The 19,741-nt window shown below is 33.1% G+C and overlaps 1 protein-coding gene across 2 annotated transcripts; it reads right to left on the minus strand.

Annotated features, from left to right (window-relative positions):
• Window positions 1–6,274: 6,274 nt before the first annotated feature.
• On the minus strand, window positions 6,275–13,987 carry LOC120090027. Of its 2 annotated transcripts, XR_005485371.1 has the most exons (5): window positions 13,645–13,987; window positions 10,139–10,757; window positions 9,062–9,347; window positions 7,937–8,176; window positions 6,275–6,562 (listed from the first exon to the last, which is right to left on the minus strand). XR_005485371.1 is itself a non-coding variant. In XM_039047513.1 (4 exons), exons 1-4 carry the CDS (start codon window positions 13,751–13,753, stop codon window positions 6,512–6,514), a joined length of 1,065 nt encoding a protein of 354 aa, XP_038903441.1. In that variant the 5' UTR covers window positions 13,754–13,986; the 3' UTR covers window positions 6,275–6,511. The 2 variants fall into 2 exon arrangements, 1 of the variants encoding a protein (XP_038903441.1); XM_039047513.1 differs by lacking the exon at window positions 7,937–8,176 and having other exon boundaries at window positions 13,645–13,986.
• Between the last annotated feature and the right edge of the window lie 5,754 nt (window positions 13,988–19,741).

Consider the following 19,741-nt stretch of genomic DNA (forward strand, 5'->3'; position numbering starts at 1 on the left):
GATGTCAAGGAGTTTCTGGTACTTAAGGTAGTAGGGTGCCAGTTCGACCTCAACTCAGTTATTTTCTAGTTGGTATGTACTCATTGGTTCAATTGGTTAAACCATACTATGAGGAACTGACATTTTTTTTTTTTGGAGGTACATTTTCCTATGCTCTTTCTCGATACCATTTAGATTTAGGCTTGTTTATAGACTTTAGATCTTACCGTGGACAATTCTCAACATATACAAAACTTAATAACTTAACTACTTATACTAATAAAACATATTTAAGAAATGGTCTACTTAACCCATTTAACCCTTTTAACTTTGCATTCACATTATCAACTTTTGTATTTGGTTATCCTCTTGACTTGCTCAATATTTTAGTCACTCAAGTAAAAGAGGGAAATAAAGAAAGGGACAAAAAAAAGAAAAGGGTAGTCATAAAACTAGCTTTGATTTGAGTCTATCACATGTTGGCCTACAAAAGCTGAGCTAAAACTTTGTTGGTTTGCAAAGTTTAAGCTTTGGAAATAATGTGCTAAGATTCCCAACACACACTAAACTCCAACAAGGTGGAAACCAAGCTGTATCTCACCCAATTATTGGTTGTTTGTTTAAAATCTTACATCTTATAATAAATACACCTTTCAAATTCCCATTATTAATTCTTAATTTAAAACACTTTCCAAGCTGCTTCTTGATAAAAGAAAAGACATCCATGAAATCACTTTGTCTACTTGTCTTTTCATTATTTTAACATATCTAGGAGTAGTCAGATCAACTATTGTTTAATCTTACAACGTTTGATGGTGATCAAGAGGCATAGGAAGCATTCAAATTGTTAGAGGGTTGTCCAGGCAAGACCTAATGACCCTCCTTAATAGGCCCAAATCTAAGAAAAACTGCATGGGGTCCGTATGTCCAAGAAAGGAAAAAAGTCAGACCCTCGAATACTGGATCGATCAATCAAACTGGAAGAATTGTACTAATCGAAAAGTAACCGAGCAAAGCTTGGCACTGGCGCTCTATGATCTTGAGTTGCAACCACGCTGACATCGCGGACATTATACGTAACTACAGGGAAAGATGAAAATATCTCGATATATATGTGATATATACGTAAAATCACATATCTGATAAAGATATTGGAGGTAAGATCTTTTTTCTCCAAATTTCACATTATATCATCGATATTAACGATATATCTTCGATATATTTTTTTAGGCTAATATCTTTCACAGCTCAACAAAATCGTTGATATTTTGTAGATATATCACGAATATTTTGTGGATATATCGTGAAAATATCATGGATATTTCAGGTATATGTCATCTGATTATCTCTACGTATCTTTGCTTTTTCTTTTTTCAATATAAAGCTTTTCCAATGTACTACATTTTCCAATTTTTAAATTTTCTCAATTTTCAATTCAAAACATTCATGTTAAAAAAAAAAAAAAAAAAAAAAAAAAAAAAAAAAAAAAAAAAAAAAAACTTAAGACCCCATGGTCATAAAGCTGGTGGAGCAGAAATTAGCTACTTCACTAGAGAATCTCAATTCACGTACGTATGCACACAAAACTTCAACCATGACCATAGAGTTGGCAGTCTAAGAATTAGAGCAACAGGAAGATCTTTCATTCGTAGAAAATCCATACATGATGATGTTCAAATTGATGTTGACTCACTTGTTTCAAGTATAGGGAATGAGTTTAGACAAGTCAATATGGACATGGTCAATATGTTTATAACAATAGTAATTATGGCTATTATCGTAGTAATTATAGTCATTCAAGTGATAATTATAGTTTCAGTTGTTATTTTTCGGTTCTCTTTATCTATTATTATTCTATTATTACATATTTGGCTTCTAATTATTGATTTATATACTTAAAATTATAGTTTATTACTTAAATAAGTTTGTTCTAAAATTTCATTAAAATATTCACAACATTTTTATAAATTTCCATGATATCCGTGATTTTTTCTATAATATCCATCGATATATCCATAAATCTAATTTACCGATATTTATTTTCGTCCTTGACTACAGATGAGTGTCAAAGCAAAGGGCAATATTTAACCCCATTCGACAACCTTGAAGGAGAAGAAGTAAGTAAACTCTAAAGGAAAAAACTCTAACCTTACTCTCCGTGCTTAGCTAAACTACACACTTCATATACTAACTTAGGCAGCGAAATGTGGCCGAATCGGTACCACACGGGTACAAGTACTCTCCAACAGATTAGTTGAAGGACGAAACCAAATCAGAGAAGGGGGCCGACAGAAAACCCACGACACATGCATGTGAGTTTTTCACGCCAACAAATATTATAGCGTGAAGGTTTGAATCTTCACCCCTATAACTATAATGCTTTATTTTAAAGATAATAAAAAATTTAGACCATTCTTTTACTCTTTTTATTCCTACTTTAATGACTACTAGATCCAACTCTTTTGGTTTGTTTGTCCAATAATAATGAAACCCTCCCATCCATTTATGCCATTGTCAAGCTTTGCATTTACATGTCACTAAATTGTACAACACATTCATTTGTGTCAAAAAGACAATTGCCCTTTCTTGCTTTCTTTTTTCTTTTTAATTGTGATTTATGCTTCTTAGTGGCAATTGGGATTGATATGTATCATCTTTTGGCTGTTTTGGAATTAATAACTCACTTTTTGTCCATTAATTTCTGTTTTGGCAAAATGGGTTTGAGTTTATCCAATGAAAAAGATATTGGTTTTCCTTTTTAGAAATTATAATGTAATAACATAACAATAATTGTTTTTTTTTTTAAAGAAAAAATAAGTATTTGTTATTTGACATGTGTTAGCAAGTTGCTAGATTCTTTAACTTTGTTAATTGTTAATTAGCTAACTAATTATATATTATTGTGTGCGGTTTCGTAACACCATTTGGTAAGTTATTAAATTAAATAATTAAACAAGTTACAAAATCTATATCATATAAACTCAAAAAAGAAAAAGAATCTACCCCACTTATTCAAGTTTAAGAGGTTTCTAGAATTTTAAAAAAAACTATATGTATTATGTTAATCTTCTACTTTAATCAAGACTATTTATCTCTTCAATTGATATATACATACATAAGTCAAATTTATTTTGAAATAAGAGGTTAATATTATCTCAAACTTAAAATATTTGAAAATAATTGTAGTGCACGTTTGAGAGATATTTTGAAATTGTTAAAATCACTTTTGTCATGTAAAGAGTCATACTAAAATATGTCTTTAATCGTTCAAAATTAATTTAATATTTAATTTTACATTTCTAAGTGCAATTTGCATATCATCAAAATCGATTTTGAACGATTAAAAAAATATGTTTTAAAGTGATTTTAAAAATAATAAAAGTAATTTTAACAATTTCAAAATCACTCCTAAACATGTCCGTAACATCTTTAAAATCCATTTCGTTACTGAAAAAATATTTATGACATTTAGATTCGACTTTCTAGTTACTTAAAAAAGTTTTGCTATAATACACATCTAAACTTTTTACTTGTATTACTTAGCAAAATTTACCTTTAAAGTTGAAATTAGGAAAACTATCTAAAATATTGACAATAGTAAATGAAGGGGGTATTTAGATAGGGGTAGTTTTGAAAGTTAATTGGGGAAAATGGGTGGTTTTCAATTTATTTAGGGAAAATGGGTGGGTTTTTTTTTTTTTTGTCCCCATCCGAGTACGTCTCTTGAATAGACGCATTCTAAAATATTTTATTATTTTTTTTAGCCCCGTACGCTGCATTTTAAAGAAAAATTAAACCTGTCATTCGGGAATATTTTATTTAGTTTTTTTTTCCTGTACGCCGCATATGCGTCTGTTGAATACAATCGCACACAATCGCTTAGTAAATTATCCACGATCGTTTAGTAATTATACACGATCGCACACAATCGTTTAATAAATTACTATGCGGATCATTTAGTAATTATATACGATCGTTTTATGCGTCATTCCGGAATATTTTATTTAGTAAACTACTATGCGATCGTTTAGTAAATTATCCACGACCAGGACACATTAAATTGCATGAAACAACGTATGACTTATAGAGAACAAAGTCCAACTAAACAAAAACATTGAATGACCAAAAAGAAAAAGAAAAAAGAAAAAAAAAAGTGAGTTAAGAGTTAGTAGAGGTCATAAAGTATAACAAGACAAAGAAGACTTTCAGTTGTGTAACAAGATAAGATAAGGGGACCATCAACAAGATAAATAGCCCAAAGAAGAACAAAACATATAAAAAAAAAAACAAAAAAAACAAAAAAAACAAAAAAGAAATTAATAAATAAAGATTTGAAGGTTTAGTAATGTACAATTATGGATAAAGTTATTCCTTCATCTACAAGAAGAAACTCATGTACTACCAAATGTGTTTATTTCTTTTTGACCCTTCATAAATACCCCTAAATGAGAATATGATTTGCATCAACTTTGTGTGTAAATAATTTCTTATTTGATATTTTCTCCCACTTCTTTATGAATACTCTTCAATTTTCAAACACGATAAAAAGTTTGAAATCTCGATGTTCGATATTTTAATTTTATAGAAATGTTTATGAAAATAATAATGAATATCGATGACAATAAAAATTTATATAAAAGATAATCAGGTAAATTGAAAAAAATCACCCCTAAATTATGGTGGTAATTGCAATTATATCTCAAACTTTTCATTATAAAAATTAAGCGCAAACTTATAGGTGTTTTAAAATTGGACAATTATTATAGTTCGAAGGTGTAATTTTAAAACTTTTATAAGTTTGAGAACTCATACAAGTTTTTCACGCCAACAAATTTTAACAATTAATTTTTTTTCAATTTAATAAAAATTTTGATTCACACCTTATGTCCGTCAATGTGCTCTATCTCTAGAATTTCTTTTTCTTTTTTTTTTTTTTTAATTTAATTCACATGGTATGCCAAAAAAAAATAAAAAATAAAAACATTGTTTTTTTTAGTGTGCCCCATTGGTGCTTGTTGAGCCACCAAAATGGGCTAAGACTGTCTCTTATACACATCTAGATGTGTATAAGAGACAGGTTATATAATATTACAAAATAATTAATATCTAAAAATTTTAACATAAAACGTGTTCATAAATTAATTAGTGATAGTTTACATTGTAGTATTTAGTAACTATAATTGATTTTATGATTTTTAAATATATCATAAACACATTTTGAAAAATTGTTTAAATTATAATTTAATTTTTGAATCTGTTACCAAACACAAATTTGAAAACATGAAATACCCGAGGCCAGCAATCACAAAAACCTTTTGTTATGTGAAATTTTATTTTATTTTAGTCATATCTTCATAGATACAACTTTACTTCAGCTAAATAACCACTTGTTTTCATACTTTTTTTCCAATTCTTTTCAACCATGTTGGTAAATTGAACAAAAACCTATTCAATATTCAACTTTAAAACTCTAGAAGTCAAAACCATCTATTTTTTCTCTTTTTCACTTAGTTGGAAAGATCACAAAAAATAAATTTAAAAACTTAGTTGGAAAGATCACAAAAAATAAATTTAAAAACTTAGTTAGAAAGATCACAAAAGATATGATCAGACAAAATCATCGTTCACACACATAAAGTCAACGATCGCACACTTTTTACTAGCGATTTTGTTTTAATCATATCTTTGTCGATATAACTCCCATTTTTAACTAAATGACCACTCGTTTTAATACTTTTTTTTTCGTACTTTTTCCAACCATACTTATAGATTAAACAAAATGGTAAAAGCACACTTATTTTTAATAGGCTTCACAAATTTTAAGCTTAGATCATCTTTGGTATTTGATGTTTTTGGTAATATAAGAAAAAAACATAGATATGGGAATTTTAGTGGAGAAAAAATGTTGATAGAGAATAAAATGAAATAATAGTGTTGGATTGAATGAATGAAATATTGTGGCTGTTGAAGAACAAAAGAGTGTAAATATGAAGTGAAGTCAATAACATAAAAGTTTTTGGATTTTGGATCATTTTGAGCGATTTCTAAGTTTCGTAAAGGAAAAAATAATGCACATAAGTTGACCTAAACTGTCAACGATATTACCAAAAAAAAAAAAAGGAATATATACACATATATATACACATGTATATACACACATATATATACATAAATACATACATTAGCAGAGAAAAAAAAAAGTTGAAGTCCAATGGGAGAAATGTTATTAAAGAGGGTGTAGCAGAGAAATATAAAATGGTACAACTGAATGTGTGACAGCAATACAAGCAAAAAGTATAATAAAAAGAAGAAATTCAACTAATGGCATATTGGAGCATTTTAAATTTGTCCAAAAGACATGAGAAAGTCCTCAATCCTTACAAATTCTTATGATAAAGGTCCAAATGAAGAACAAAAGAGTCCCAAACTAGAACTGAGTTCCAAGCAGTCAAAAGCAAGAGTAAAATGCAACCCCTACAAATACAAAATCTAATTGTAAACTTTTTTTTTTCACCTAAACTCCTCATCGTATCTAATGGTTTTGAGAATAGTCAAAGCTGAGGGGTTGCTGACAGAATGGGGCCTGCAATAACATAGCAGCAGCAGATGGACATAAGATAAATCACTTCATAAAGCAGTTTTTTCAAGGGAGATTTGATTACCAAATAGAAAATTCATAACATATCAGAATTCTAAAAGGAAATGCAACTTACTGACTCTGGGTTTTGCCACAATCAACTTCTCTTCGAATAATAACACGGAACAAAGAAAACTATCTAACTTAAATGTCTGCTCATTAAAGATCAAACCTCACTGGAGTCCCTTATCAACTCCTCTAAAAATCCTACTATTCTGTTCACCCCACAGAATCCATAAGATCACAACACCCCAACAAGCAATAAAAGGCGACAATTTTTCCCAAATGCCGGATTGAGAAAGAACTCCCCGATCAAAGCACTAGTGCTCTTGTGATGAGCATATAAGATACCAAAAAGTCTGGAAGAACAAATCCGAAACGGAGCTATATTAAAACTTCTTCAGATGTTAAAAGGGATGTCTCAACCCCTGGGGAGTTGAGAGTATATCATTCATGTTTACTCTTCTAGTCTTCAAGGAATTTTCTCTTCCAAATAACATTTCTTTTAGAATTGATCACGAGCTGATTCAACAAACCTTTTTTTTTTATTAAGAAACAATTTTTTATAGGTCATGTACAAAAATGATACATGACTAAATGATTCAACAAACCCTATAGTGCCGGACTAACTCTCCTCCTCCTTCTTCTTCTTCCTTTTCCCCTTCAAAATCACCCAATTTCAGTTGCAAAACCAAAGTATCATATTTGTCTCCCATCGCCCATCACTCAATTCCCCCCATATAACATTCATAAAAAAAAATCCCCTCTAAATCTATATGTAGGAAAACAAAATCAACCCCCATGACCACTGACCATATTCCCACAACCACCAACGAAGCTTAGAGCTCAAAAACCACCGATGAGGCTCACACGAACATCGGTGAAGAGGAAGAAGAATTGGTATTGGCACGAATGGAGATGGGGGAGAAGAGAGAGGAGAGAGAGGGGTTTTTTTCTAATTGCTATTTTAATTATTTTTTATTTTATAATTTTTATGTCATTGTCAGCATTTAAAAATTTTAAAAATTATCTCATTACCAGAGCAAATGAAAAAAGTAACACATGGACAATCTCAAAACTCAGGATTAAAAGCTAAGAAGCATAAACACGAACAAGGCACGGATGAGAGGCAACCTACAAAAATGGCCTACCATTTAACAAAATAAAACCTAATAGATAATTACAACAAAAACTTAGTCACAAACCCCATAGTGAGACATTGAACCTAATATAGAACCACACCTCACTCAGGGTTCTCTCAAACTCTTTAAAATTTCTATTATTTCTTTCTCCCCAAAGCCCCCAAACAATAGTGCATACCCTAGCGTGCCACAGAAACCTTCCTTCCGAGGGTGAAGAAGCAAGTCCTCAATCATATCTTTGCAGCCTTTGTGCCTAGCCAATTATGATAGATGATCGAGCCAGATGGTGAGGTGGGGAATTGACGGGCATTTAGTCAAGAAGTCTAAAACTTCTCTTCCTCCAATAAGGGGAGCTTAAATCCTTGGAAATTTGAGAAAAGAAATCTAGCAATGATCGGTAAATAGATAGGAGGAGTTCCTGATGAACCAAATGAAATATGGCTGAGTATATGTATATCCAGTATCAGTGAATCAGTATATGCATGGGACAGAAAAATGGTCTAAAAGAAAACTAGGGAGAGGAAGTTGTGGAAGCCCTTGACACAATGTATCAAAAGAATTGCTCCAATAGTAGCAGAAACGCAAAGCTTAGATATTAAACAAACGCACAACCAGGGCTCTTTTATGGTCCATTTAGCTAGAGAGAAACAAAGAAGCATGTGCATGAACACAAACACGGAAAAGTAACATAATCTATGAAACTACACAAAAAAGGTCAGTCACATGAATACCTATATCCACTTCTAAAGTTGCACCTTCAGTACATGTTACACTTTATTAAAAAGACAACGCATGCTTCGATCCAGATTTGACATCATCAAACCTAAAATATTTGTTGGTGGGTTCAATTGGTTATTGGTTAGAGCCTTTATCTGCCTTCTGGTGCTAATGAATTGAGAAAATATTGGACTTTCAGCAACAATTCCTCCCTTTCAACAACTTTATCACAAAGTTTTAGTTCAAGCCTTCAAATTATTGTGTTAACATTTTGACTAAAAGGTTTTTGTAATTTCAAGTTCTTTGATGGGTTCACTTTCTTTATTTCATCTTATCAGTGAAATATATATTGCTTCCTTAAAAAATAAATAAATAAATAAACCTTACAACATGAAGAACCGAACTATTTAAACTCTATTAAAAAATATGATTTTTCTGATCTCATCTCAATCATGAATAAAAAAATGCAACACAATGCAACACAATGCAAAAAGATTGATGATCTTTTTTTTTCTGGGTTTTTGACAAATAACGCTTGCAACCTTTTTGCAAAGGAGAAGGCCTCGTTAAATAAAATTAAAAATACCTGAAATGCAGAATGCCTGAGCTGGTTGTAGGAATGGGCATACATCATTGCAGCACTCTGCCACTGCTCATAAGAAGCATCCCTAGATGCCTGGTTTAAACCCATTGCGCAGAAAGGGCTTACAACAGGACTCGGATGAGGCCCATAGTTAACTGAAGCTTGAGTTCCTGGCATATGACCCATGAGAGAATAACCCGAATCATATTGTACAAATGGAGGCTGAATTTTTTGCATAATAAATGGAGCCAAGCTTAAGTTTTGATTGGTTGGAAGGTTCCTAATATACCTGTATTGAGAGAGAAAGAATCAAAATTTGATTATGTGATTCAAAATTGCCATCTTCATTGGCATATCCTAGGCATAGGCTTAAACTTTCATGGAAATTGGAAGAATAAAAAACTGAACACTACTGGAATTTTGCAGACATGCAACATGCTGCAACCAATAAAAAGTCAGCCGCAAATAATAGCATAAAATTTCCAACAAAGCAAAATAAAGCACTCATGCATAAACATAAAAATAATCAACAGAATCTAAAACTTTTTCTTAATCCACCACCAACATAATTGACATATTATTTTGGTAAGAAACCAAGCTTTCATTGAGAAAAATGAATGAATATACAAGGATATACAAAAAACAAACCAACCAAAAAAATCCTCAACTACCTACAAAAACAGGCTCTAATCCAAAAGAATGATACTAAACCAAAAAGTTCAACAATTTTTTTTATTCAAACATCTGCTTTCATTGAGAAAAAACTGAAAGAATACAAGGGCCAACAAAAACCAAGTCCACAAAAAAGTAAAAACCCATTAAAGGAAGCGTTTCCAACTAGGTAAGATATTGCCTATGGAATAATTACAAAAAGACTTAGAGACCGAAGCCCAAAGAGAAACATGAAACCTCACCAATAACCACACCTCGGTAGGATCCCTCTCCACACCACGAAACTCTCTATTGTTCCTCTCCCCCAAAGGTCCCACAATAACAAAAAGTTCAACAAATGAACACCCATAAAGAGACACTAAACATAATTGCCAATTCAAGATCCAAATTAGATAGATGTACACATACCTATCGTAATTGCGATCATAATCAGGGTCACTACGATCCTTTTCCCTATCTTTGAAAATGGCAACTCGAGAAGTCATGCCATCCCTGCCATTAAATTTTTCCAAATCACCACCCAAAGTTCTACAGCCTTCAGTCTCATCCCTGTTTGAGCATGCATACTTTCCTTCAGATGGTGTTTGAGACGTTGTATTATCTATCTCAGGACTACTTGGGGAGCTGAAGATTCGAGCTCGTGCCTTATCATATTCCTCCTTTCTCTCTTCCACACTTCTGACAGAACTTTGTTTGTGACCTCCTTCATTGGCAGAAATTCCAGACATTTTGTTAGGCCTAGGTCTAATGACAATTTTGACCTGCTCATGCTTCTCATTGTCCAATTGCTTCGCAGGTATTTCAGATAAATGCACAGAAGGGAGTCTGTTTTCCACCGTTTTTCGAACCAAGATCCTATTTCCAAAACCATCTATGCCAGAGTCCTGAACCATGGTTTGAAGGCCATAATGTTGAGCAACACGATGAGCTGCAAGTCGAAGGTATGAAGTAGGAAAATGCTGGAACTCAAAAAGCTGCTGATCAGGATTATGCAAAAACTTCTGGATGTCAAGTTCCATTCGTAAAACTGAAAAGAAATTATAAATTAACATGAAAGTTACTCATATTATTAAAAGAAATCAATGTTCAAATGAAGAAATATAAAAATGCACATTCATATCAACGGACATATCACTTAGGAAGGATGCTTACAAATCAAAAGAGAAATCCCTGCCAATTATGAACTACCCTCTACACCTAGCTGAGGAAAATTAAATACTGATTCCAAAAGACATTAAAAGATGTGACAAATAGAGGCCTCCAAAAATATTGCTTTTGCTTAACATCCATTTATGTAATGATACTTGTCCTTGCATTATCTGTCAGGAGTATGTCAAAGCTTTTTACGTCCAGTAATGTAACTCTGGCCCATAAGGAACAAGGATTTCCCAATATTTAAGATCTACCAGTAACTAAATGCGCTCCAGGAAGGAAAAAAAACAAAATCAAAGTTACTAAAAGTGGAATGTCAATGTCAATAACATTTTAGTTTGAACGAGCTAAGCAACATGACTTTCCAACGTCTTACTTGGGGCTTCCTCTTGGAGACACGAGGCCAATTATCATTTTGGAGTCCTAGAGGACAAGGTGAGAAAAAGAGAAGCTTTTTCCTCAGAAGGAGGAAAACTTACCATAATCCGATTGGTTTTAAGTGGTGTTCCCATTTTTTTAGAAGAACGAAAATCCTCAAAAAGGTGAAATTCTTTGTCTGGTGAGTTACTCACGGAAGAACTAATACTTTGGATAAGCTCTCGAGGAAGGTTGGGCCTTTTTTTGTGTCCTTTGCATCAAGGCGGAAGAAGATCTGGCTCATTTATTTTGGAGTTGTGATCATGCTCATTTGGTTTGGAACTACTTCTTTGGAATGTTTGGACTTTAGTTAGCCCCTCCCAAAGCTTTTAGTGATATGATCAAGAGGTTCCTCCTCCATCCTTTGCTTACGGGGAAAGGGAGCTTCTGGAAAGTAGGGGTGTGTGCCTGGGGTATTTGGGGGATAGAAATAATAGAATCTTTAGAGGGTTAGAGAGGAGGGCCCCTTTTGATGTTTGGTCCCTTGTGAATTTTAATGTTTCTCTCTCGGCGTCGGTGATGAGTACCTTTTCAAATTATTCATTAGGTCTCATTTTGTTAGCTTGGAGGCCCTTCCTCTAGGGTGCTCCCTTTTGTGGGCTTTGTCATTTTTGTATGCCCTCGCATTCATTCATTTTTTTTTTCTCAAAGAAATTTAGTCTTTCATATAAAAATAAATAAATGTCTCATAACTAAATAGTTCATGGAAGTGTTTATGTTGTCATTGTGTTTTAAGCAAAGAACCAAACATAACCCACTAACACTCTTATTACACTTTTTTCTCTTTTTTTTTTTCCTTTATTTTTTTAAGTAAACAAAATTTCATTGATGTGATGAATATACATAAGGCAAGGAGAACCTACAATGGGGCTTACAAAATTTCCTACCAATTAGCAGACAAATCATTATGCGAGCAATTGCAAAAGGAGTTATTAAGCTTGAACCAAGTAGCCGTGTGCAAAAATGAGATCAAACCAACGATTAAAGTTTCTTTCCTTCCCAACAAAGATTCTAATTGTTCCTTTCCAGAAGGCGTCTCAAAGAAAATTAATAATCAGATCCAACCATAAGATTTCAGACTTTTTTCCTTTAACATTTCTAATCAGATTGCAGAACTTTCATTATTAACAAAAAGGAACCAGCTAAAAAACAAGTTAACATAAGGAATGTAATTCCAACCCCAAATGAAACAAACAGAAGATTACAAAAATCTGTCGAACAATCATCTTTTCTTGAGATCAACAAGGACACGACATCTAACTCTCTTTCTTGCTAATGTCATCAGTATCTGAATGGTGATAGCAGAATACAATAAGTGCAACAATAAAAGAGAAATCACATTGCTATAAACAACAAACATAGATCCGGCCATTCTCATTCTAAAAATATAAGGTTCTTAATCAATGGAATATCCAAAAAATACAATATACAACAGCTAAGGAACACGTGTTAATCCCCTCATATGTGAATATCATTTGGAAAGCTAAACTTATTTAAAAAGTGAACATATTCCTTTCGATCTCTGCCCTTGAGGAGCTAAATGCAAGCCCACAGCTTCAGTAACTCCCAGTTGGTGCATCTTATAAAGGAAGCACGTGAAGGAGATATTTCATTTGTTCTTTAAATGCCCATTTGCTGCCTCATGTGGTATAGATTGTTTAAATCTTTCAAACTCTGTTGGGTTTTGCCTAAGTGTTGCACAGACGCCTTTTACCAGCTCATTTCCAGAACTTTCTTTAGCAAAAGAATCTAAGATTCTGTGATTTTTCTCAGTAGGGGCGCTTTTATGAAAAACATTGGGAAATAAGGACTAAGTTTCTAACACCAAGTCAGCTGTTTTCTTCTGTATGGTGTTTGCTTCATAGTGATTTTTGTAACTTTATCTTAACGCAGATTATTTCCAATGGGGAATTTTCTGTAATCCCCTTGGTGGATAGGGGATACCTCTTCTCCTTTCTTGTAAATCATAATTATAATCAGAGAAATGTGAATTTCTGTTCAGATGTTACTTCTATACGTATCTTCTCTTGTTAACTATGCAATTGGCTCTTGCGGGAAACCATAATCGTAAGATTCTTGCCCTCATCCAGATTTCCTCCGCAAACTAAAAGACAGAAACCCCACAGGAAAAAAAAAAAAAACAGATCTTACCCAACTACAAGCTTAAAGCACCACCAAATCCAAATCAAACAAACTACAAGAACCCAAATTCCAAAAAAAACAAAACAAAACAAAACAAAACAAAACAATTGATCCCAGAAACAGAATCAAGATCAACAACAAAGGTCAATTGGGCAATTCAACCCCCTTTCAAACAAAAAAACGAAAGAAACAAAAGAACTCACTGGTGAGACGATGTCGAGGATTCTGAAGAGCCTCAACCAAGAAGGGGTCAACCATTGACTCTTTATCCTTGAACCCTTGTGGGGTTGGATCAAAGGAAGCAGATTCCATGGAAGAGAGGTCTCTAAAAGAGTTGGGTTTTCTGCAAAGAGGTTAGTTTCTTCTTCCCCTTCTGGGTCAGAGGAGGAGAAGAAGAAGAAGGAAGATGAAGAAACAGGAAAAGGGTGTAATCCTTAGCATCAGGAGAAGGAGAAGGAGAAGTAAGGAAGATGAGAGAGAGAAAACCCTCTTTCTTATCCCACCAGGCGGAGGGGAAAGGGGTAAAAGGAGAGACAGAGAAGGAATTTGGCAATGATTTTATATTACCCAAAAATAAAAATTAAAAATTCTGTGAATTATTTGCTCGCCAAGAAATTCCTTTCTTCTTCCCTCAAACCGCAGTGTAAAAAGACGAGAAGTCATAATATCCAAATCTTCTTGGGAATTTCTTTCTTTAACACGCGCTTACGGTATCCATGGATTCACGTAATATCCCTATTTTTCTCTGCTTTTTTTTTTTTTTTACTATTGCTTTAAGTCTTTTTTTTTTTTATTTGACTTTGTTTAACAATATGTTTACTATGCTAATTTTTTTTTAATCTCTAATAACCTTTTTTTCCTATAAATTTTATGTGCTCTTTGTTGCATATAAATTATTTTATTATTATTCAATTAATTTTGATAAAAATTAAGGTCTCGTTTGATAATCAACTTGTCACACTACCTCCCTCGCTTATCTCTTTCACCCGGAATGAGGTATGAGGACGGTAAATACTATCCTTTTGTGATACTTACTATCCACCTTGATATGCTTACCCAACAACTTAGACACTAAATAACATAACTCAAATAATGATTATTTTATTACAACCAAATTTAATGTTTATAAAAATTTTATTACAACTTCCAACTCGGTGTTCTTACAATTCATATTATAAGCTTCCACGCCCTCTAAATACAACCAACGTCAACTACCCGAACCCTCATAACTAAACTTACAAAAAGAAGACTAATCCTGTGGTGTGGCAGACTTTGTCCTTGTGTGGCACCTGAAACTCAACTCTTTCCGCTACCTAGGGGAAAAAAACATTTAAAAAAGTGAGCTGGAAAGCCCAACGAGTGGCATTTTAATATCAACATAGGGTTTTCGGTTGAAAACATTTATAAAATGACTTTAAATGAAACCTAATACCAAAATATCAAAATGTTCGATTGAGTTCCAAGATACGAGTATCATAGGTAATGTTGGGGTTGATGTCCTAAATCTCATGGTTTCGTAGTTTGTGAATTATTTGTACAGCGAATTATTTATTTAATAAAATAAAGTGTTATTTTATTTGACATTTAGTCTGCATTAACCCAAAACCAGTAAACTAACATCCTAGGTTATTTAGTGTAGCTTAAACATGTATGTGGTGACATACAAGTGGATCAAATTTAAGTAATAACCTAAATGGTTTGTAGTATATAAATAAGGTTGGATACCTTATCTTGGTAACACTATGGATAAAGTCCACTTTGTAATTGTTACAATTGTTGTAAAGTATTACAAATGATCTAATCTTGATCGTTTATTTGGAAACATGTGAGCGGGAGCATCCTGTACAAAGAATTTGTATAAGATCAGACCACGAAATGATTAGTCTCTCTTTATAACATCGTTACTTGAAAAGACCTACATTTCACTAGGATAACCACAGGTGACTTAACCTTAATCTTGAGTGAGTTGTAAACTCTCGCCTATGAGAGTGATCCTTTGATCTGTATGGGTGAAAGTGGCCAGATTCGTCGACTCAATATATCTACCATTTTAGGGATTCATCCGAGTGAGGAACTGGGAACACAGCTACACAAGATGGAATTCACTTCTTCCCATGATTAAGGTACGTAAATAAATTGTTCCCTTAAGGATTGATTCCAAGTCTTGAACAATAAAACGTCTCACCCTCTCACTGGCTAGAGAGAGGTCTAGTTCATAGTTGGACTTTAACTAATTGTTCATTAGAGGGATAAGTTTGACCCAGCTGTAGTTACGAGCAATTTGAAAAGGGCCAACTTACTATTAATTGGTTACATACAATAGATACAGAAATATATCTACAATGTGAAGAGTGCAGCTGTCGGTCTTTAATGGAGTGACTGACAGTTAATGAATGTTGATTAATTTAATTAAAGAGTTTAATGAATTAATCTTGTACGTATTTCTATGGGACTCTGAAAAACACAACTTTATATGCTTGTAGGGGTTTACGCCTTAAAGCCTGCTACGACCTCTTCCTCTTTCTTTTTCTTTCTTCATTGACATCCTTTTTTTTCTTTAAAGGTCAGAGGAAATGGAGAATGGGAACGATATGAAATGAGACATTTCTAGCTTGAGATTCGGATGAGCTTCTCCCAATTATGCTTGTAATAGAATAGGGTGGCTTACTTTGACCAAGACTCCACTTTTTGCTCCGTCCATGAAGTGTATGAATTTTCTGAAATGTAGATAGAACAAAAGAGGGAATAAAGAGATAGGAATAGGAATTTTAGTACCAATAGAAGAAGAGGCACTTGTGGAAACATCACTACTGACAAACCATTTCAATAGCTCATTGGAGCTTATAATTTGTAGGTCCATAAGGTCCCTTTTTCTAGATCAATAAAAGCTAAATGAGAATCAATTAATTTTTTATTAATTTGAATTGTTCAAATTAATTAAAGGGAGTTATGTATGAGATGCAATTAATATAATATATATGGATACATTATAATATAAAGTTTAATGAGAGAGATAAATATTTGAATATGATTCAAATATTAATTATATGAATGAGATTCATATAAAAATTATAGGTTAAAAATAATATGAATATGATTCATATTAAAACTGTAAGTTATATGAGAGAATATAAAGTTAGTTTATATTATATATGATGTAATAAAACTAGGTTATATTATATGAGATATAATATAAGGTTGTTTTATTTTAATATAATTAAAATGTCAAATAACTCCCTTGGAAGTTATATTATATGATGAAGAGAGTTATGAAAATAGCTTCCCACATCTCTCTTATATACAGATACACAAAAAAGGAAATGAAAGTATGTATTATTAGCACAGTGAAAACTCTCTGCAAGATTCATCTTCTTCCTCTATGATAATTCTCTAAAAGAGTCCATTTCTCTCTCACTAAAATTATCAAGAAAAGCTCACAACTCCTTATTGACTATCGCCTTGAGAATAGCAAAAAAGTCACTTATGGTGGTGTCCAAGAGATCCTGTGACATTGTTGTGTTCGTGAGGAATAGTAGTTCACTGTTTGTGAATACTAGGAGAGGAATACGTGAAGTAGGTTTTCTTCAAGGGTATGTATACTCTTCCCTTTCCTCTTAGTAATTTAATTAGAAAGCATGCTTAGGTTGAGTTATTGTTTATCCTCTTTGTATTCTGTTTTCTCTATTTTTAATTTTTGTTCCAAAAAATAAATTCACTAACATAAAGACGATCAATCGCTTCCGCGTCACAAATTCGATTCCTTCAAGTAAATCATACTAAGAAAATTGGCATGATCACAAATTTCCATATAAACCACCTCCAAATTTCGAAACTAACCCTACCCAATACAACTCGTTCTATGTGCACATATTAACATAGAATTTCGTCATAGACTTAGAAGTTAGATCTATAGTCCCTCTTACCATCCTATACGAGATTCCCTCTACCGGCTCAGAGACTAGATCCAATGATCTTCTGACTATCCAATAGGAGATTTCATCACAAGCTCACAACATAGATCCACAGATCCTCTAACCATCCTATGCGGTCAATCAGGGTACACAAATCAACCTTTAGTGATTTGAAACTCAATCCCTCAAACCATAGTAGAAATATGATTTTCTCAAACCAAACCTGAACATTTCTTTTTTCCACAGAAATCGTGTTTGAACTAGTGGATAAAATTCGATAGAAACATGTTTTTATACAATCCATAGATAAAATATATTTATCTAAATCCAGAATTTAAATAAATATAAGACCAGTGATTCCTAATCAAATCCAAGGAAATCAAATTAAAATATCATGTCAAGTCTCCAATCATACATTTTATAATAGCATATAATCCAAAATATTTGAAAATAAAACCGTTAACAGACTATGAGTCATAGTTCACCAGCAAGAATTCCTCTTTTTCCAAGCCTTCCCAACTTCCGAGTCTCTTTTTCAATCTCTAACTTGTCCTAAATTTATCCAAAATTAATTTATAATCTCATAATTAGGACTAAATAATCCAAAATATTTGAAAATAAAACCGTTAACAGATTATGAGTCACAGTTCACCAGCAAGAATTCCTTTTTCTCCAAGCCTTCCCAACTTCCGAGTCTCTTTTTCAATCTTCAATTTCCATCAATCTCTAACTTGTCCTAAATTTATCCAAAATTAACTTATAATCTCATAATTAGGACTAAATAATCCAAAATATTTGAAAATAAAATCGTTAACAGACTATAAGTCATAGTTCACCGGCAAGAATTCCTCTTTCTCCAAGCCTTCCCAACTTCCGAGTCTCTTTTTCAATCTCCAATTTCCCTCAATCTCTAACCTGTCCTAAATTTATCCAAAATTAACTTATAATCTCATAATTAGGACTAAATAATCCAAAATATTTGAAAATAAAACCATTAACAGACTATGAGTCACAATTCACCAGCAAAGATTCCTCTTTCTCCAAGCCTTCCCAACTTCCTAGTCTCTTTTTCAATCTCCAATTTCTCCCAATCTCTAACTTGTCCTAAATTTATCCAAAATTTAACTTAGAATCTCTTAATTAGGACTAAATAATCCAAAATATTTGAAAATAAAATCGTTAATAGACTATAAGTCACAGTTCACCAGCAAGGATTCCTCTTTCTCCAAGCCTTCCCAACTTCCTAGTCTCTTTTTCAATCTCCGATTTCCCCCAATCTTTAACTTGTCCTAAATTTATCCAAAATTAACTTAGAATCTCATAATTAGGACTAAATAACCTTAGAATACCTTCTTGGCCCTAAATTTAGTGCCAACGCCAATCGAATGCATAACTTGTAGACAAACGACGTCGACGACAGTCGACCTCCTTCTTTTCACCTCAATTACATTCTTCCTTTCACACCTTCCTCTTGAATTTCCTTGAGAGCTTCACAAAATTATGAAGTAAAATGAGCTCCCCTTCTTAATATCTATAGCTTTTTCCAAGCCATCCTCGTTACCCTCTCCTCACCTCTTTGGTTGACAACTCCTACTTCAAATTTTGTCTAAGTGTTAGCCCCTAAAGTATTCTCACCTTAGAGTTGGCCACTTCACCTGCATGCACCAACTCATGCTTCTAAGTGTTAACTTCTAATGTTTCTTCACCTCAGAGTCGACCACCTTTTTCCCATGCTTAACCAATTTTTCTTCTCCTTTCGCCGCCTCATACTTTGGATGCATAGTCCATATCATGCATCCAACCTTCAAGTTTTCTTTCTTTTTTTTTTTTTTCTTGGTTTTTACCTCCCTCTCAACGTGTGGTTTCTCCCTTGTTTATTTTTTCTAAGTGTTCAAGCACACTCATTCACCTTATTCTTCAAGCATGCATCCAAGGGTAGCTTCCATATGCATCCAAGATGTCTTCCATGCATCTAAGATGTACCAAGATTAACTCCTTGAGATCATGCATCCAAAATGACCTTTCTTCTCTTGTCTAATCTTGATATCCAATGCAATACTCCCACAAGTATGTGTCAAACCCTTTATGTCTTTAGGTATGCGTCCAGCCTCTCATTTCCTTATAGGAAACTTGCATCTAAGAAACTCTTAAGGTATGCATGCAATGCACCCCTTCGTCTTCAACATGCCCCCAAGGTGACCTATATTCTCCAAGTATGTGTCCAAGTGCATCACTTAGGGTTGCTTAGTGTAACTTTTCTCAAGGTAGATGTTCCATACTTGTGAATCTCTCATATAGCCGAGTTATTGTCCAAAAATAACCTTCTATACGTCCAATCATGCGTCCAAAGTTGTACTACACAATCCTCCAAGTATTTCACAAGTTTAAT

This window comes from Benincasa hispida, chromosome 11 (assembly GCF_009727055.1).
Source record: "Benincasa hispida cultivar B227 chromosome 11, ASM972705v1, whole genome shotgun sequence".
In the NCBI taxonomy this organism is placed as follows: domain Eukaryota; kingdom Viridiplantae; phylum Streptophyta; class Magnoliopsida; order Cucurbitales; family Cucurbitaceae; genus Benincasa; species Benincasa hispida.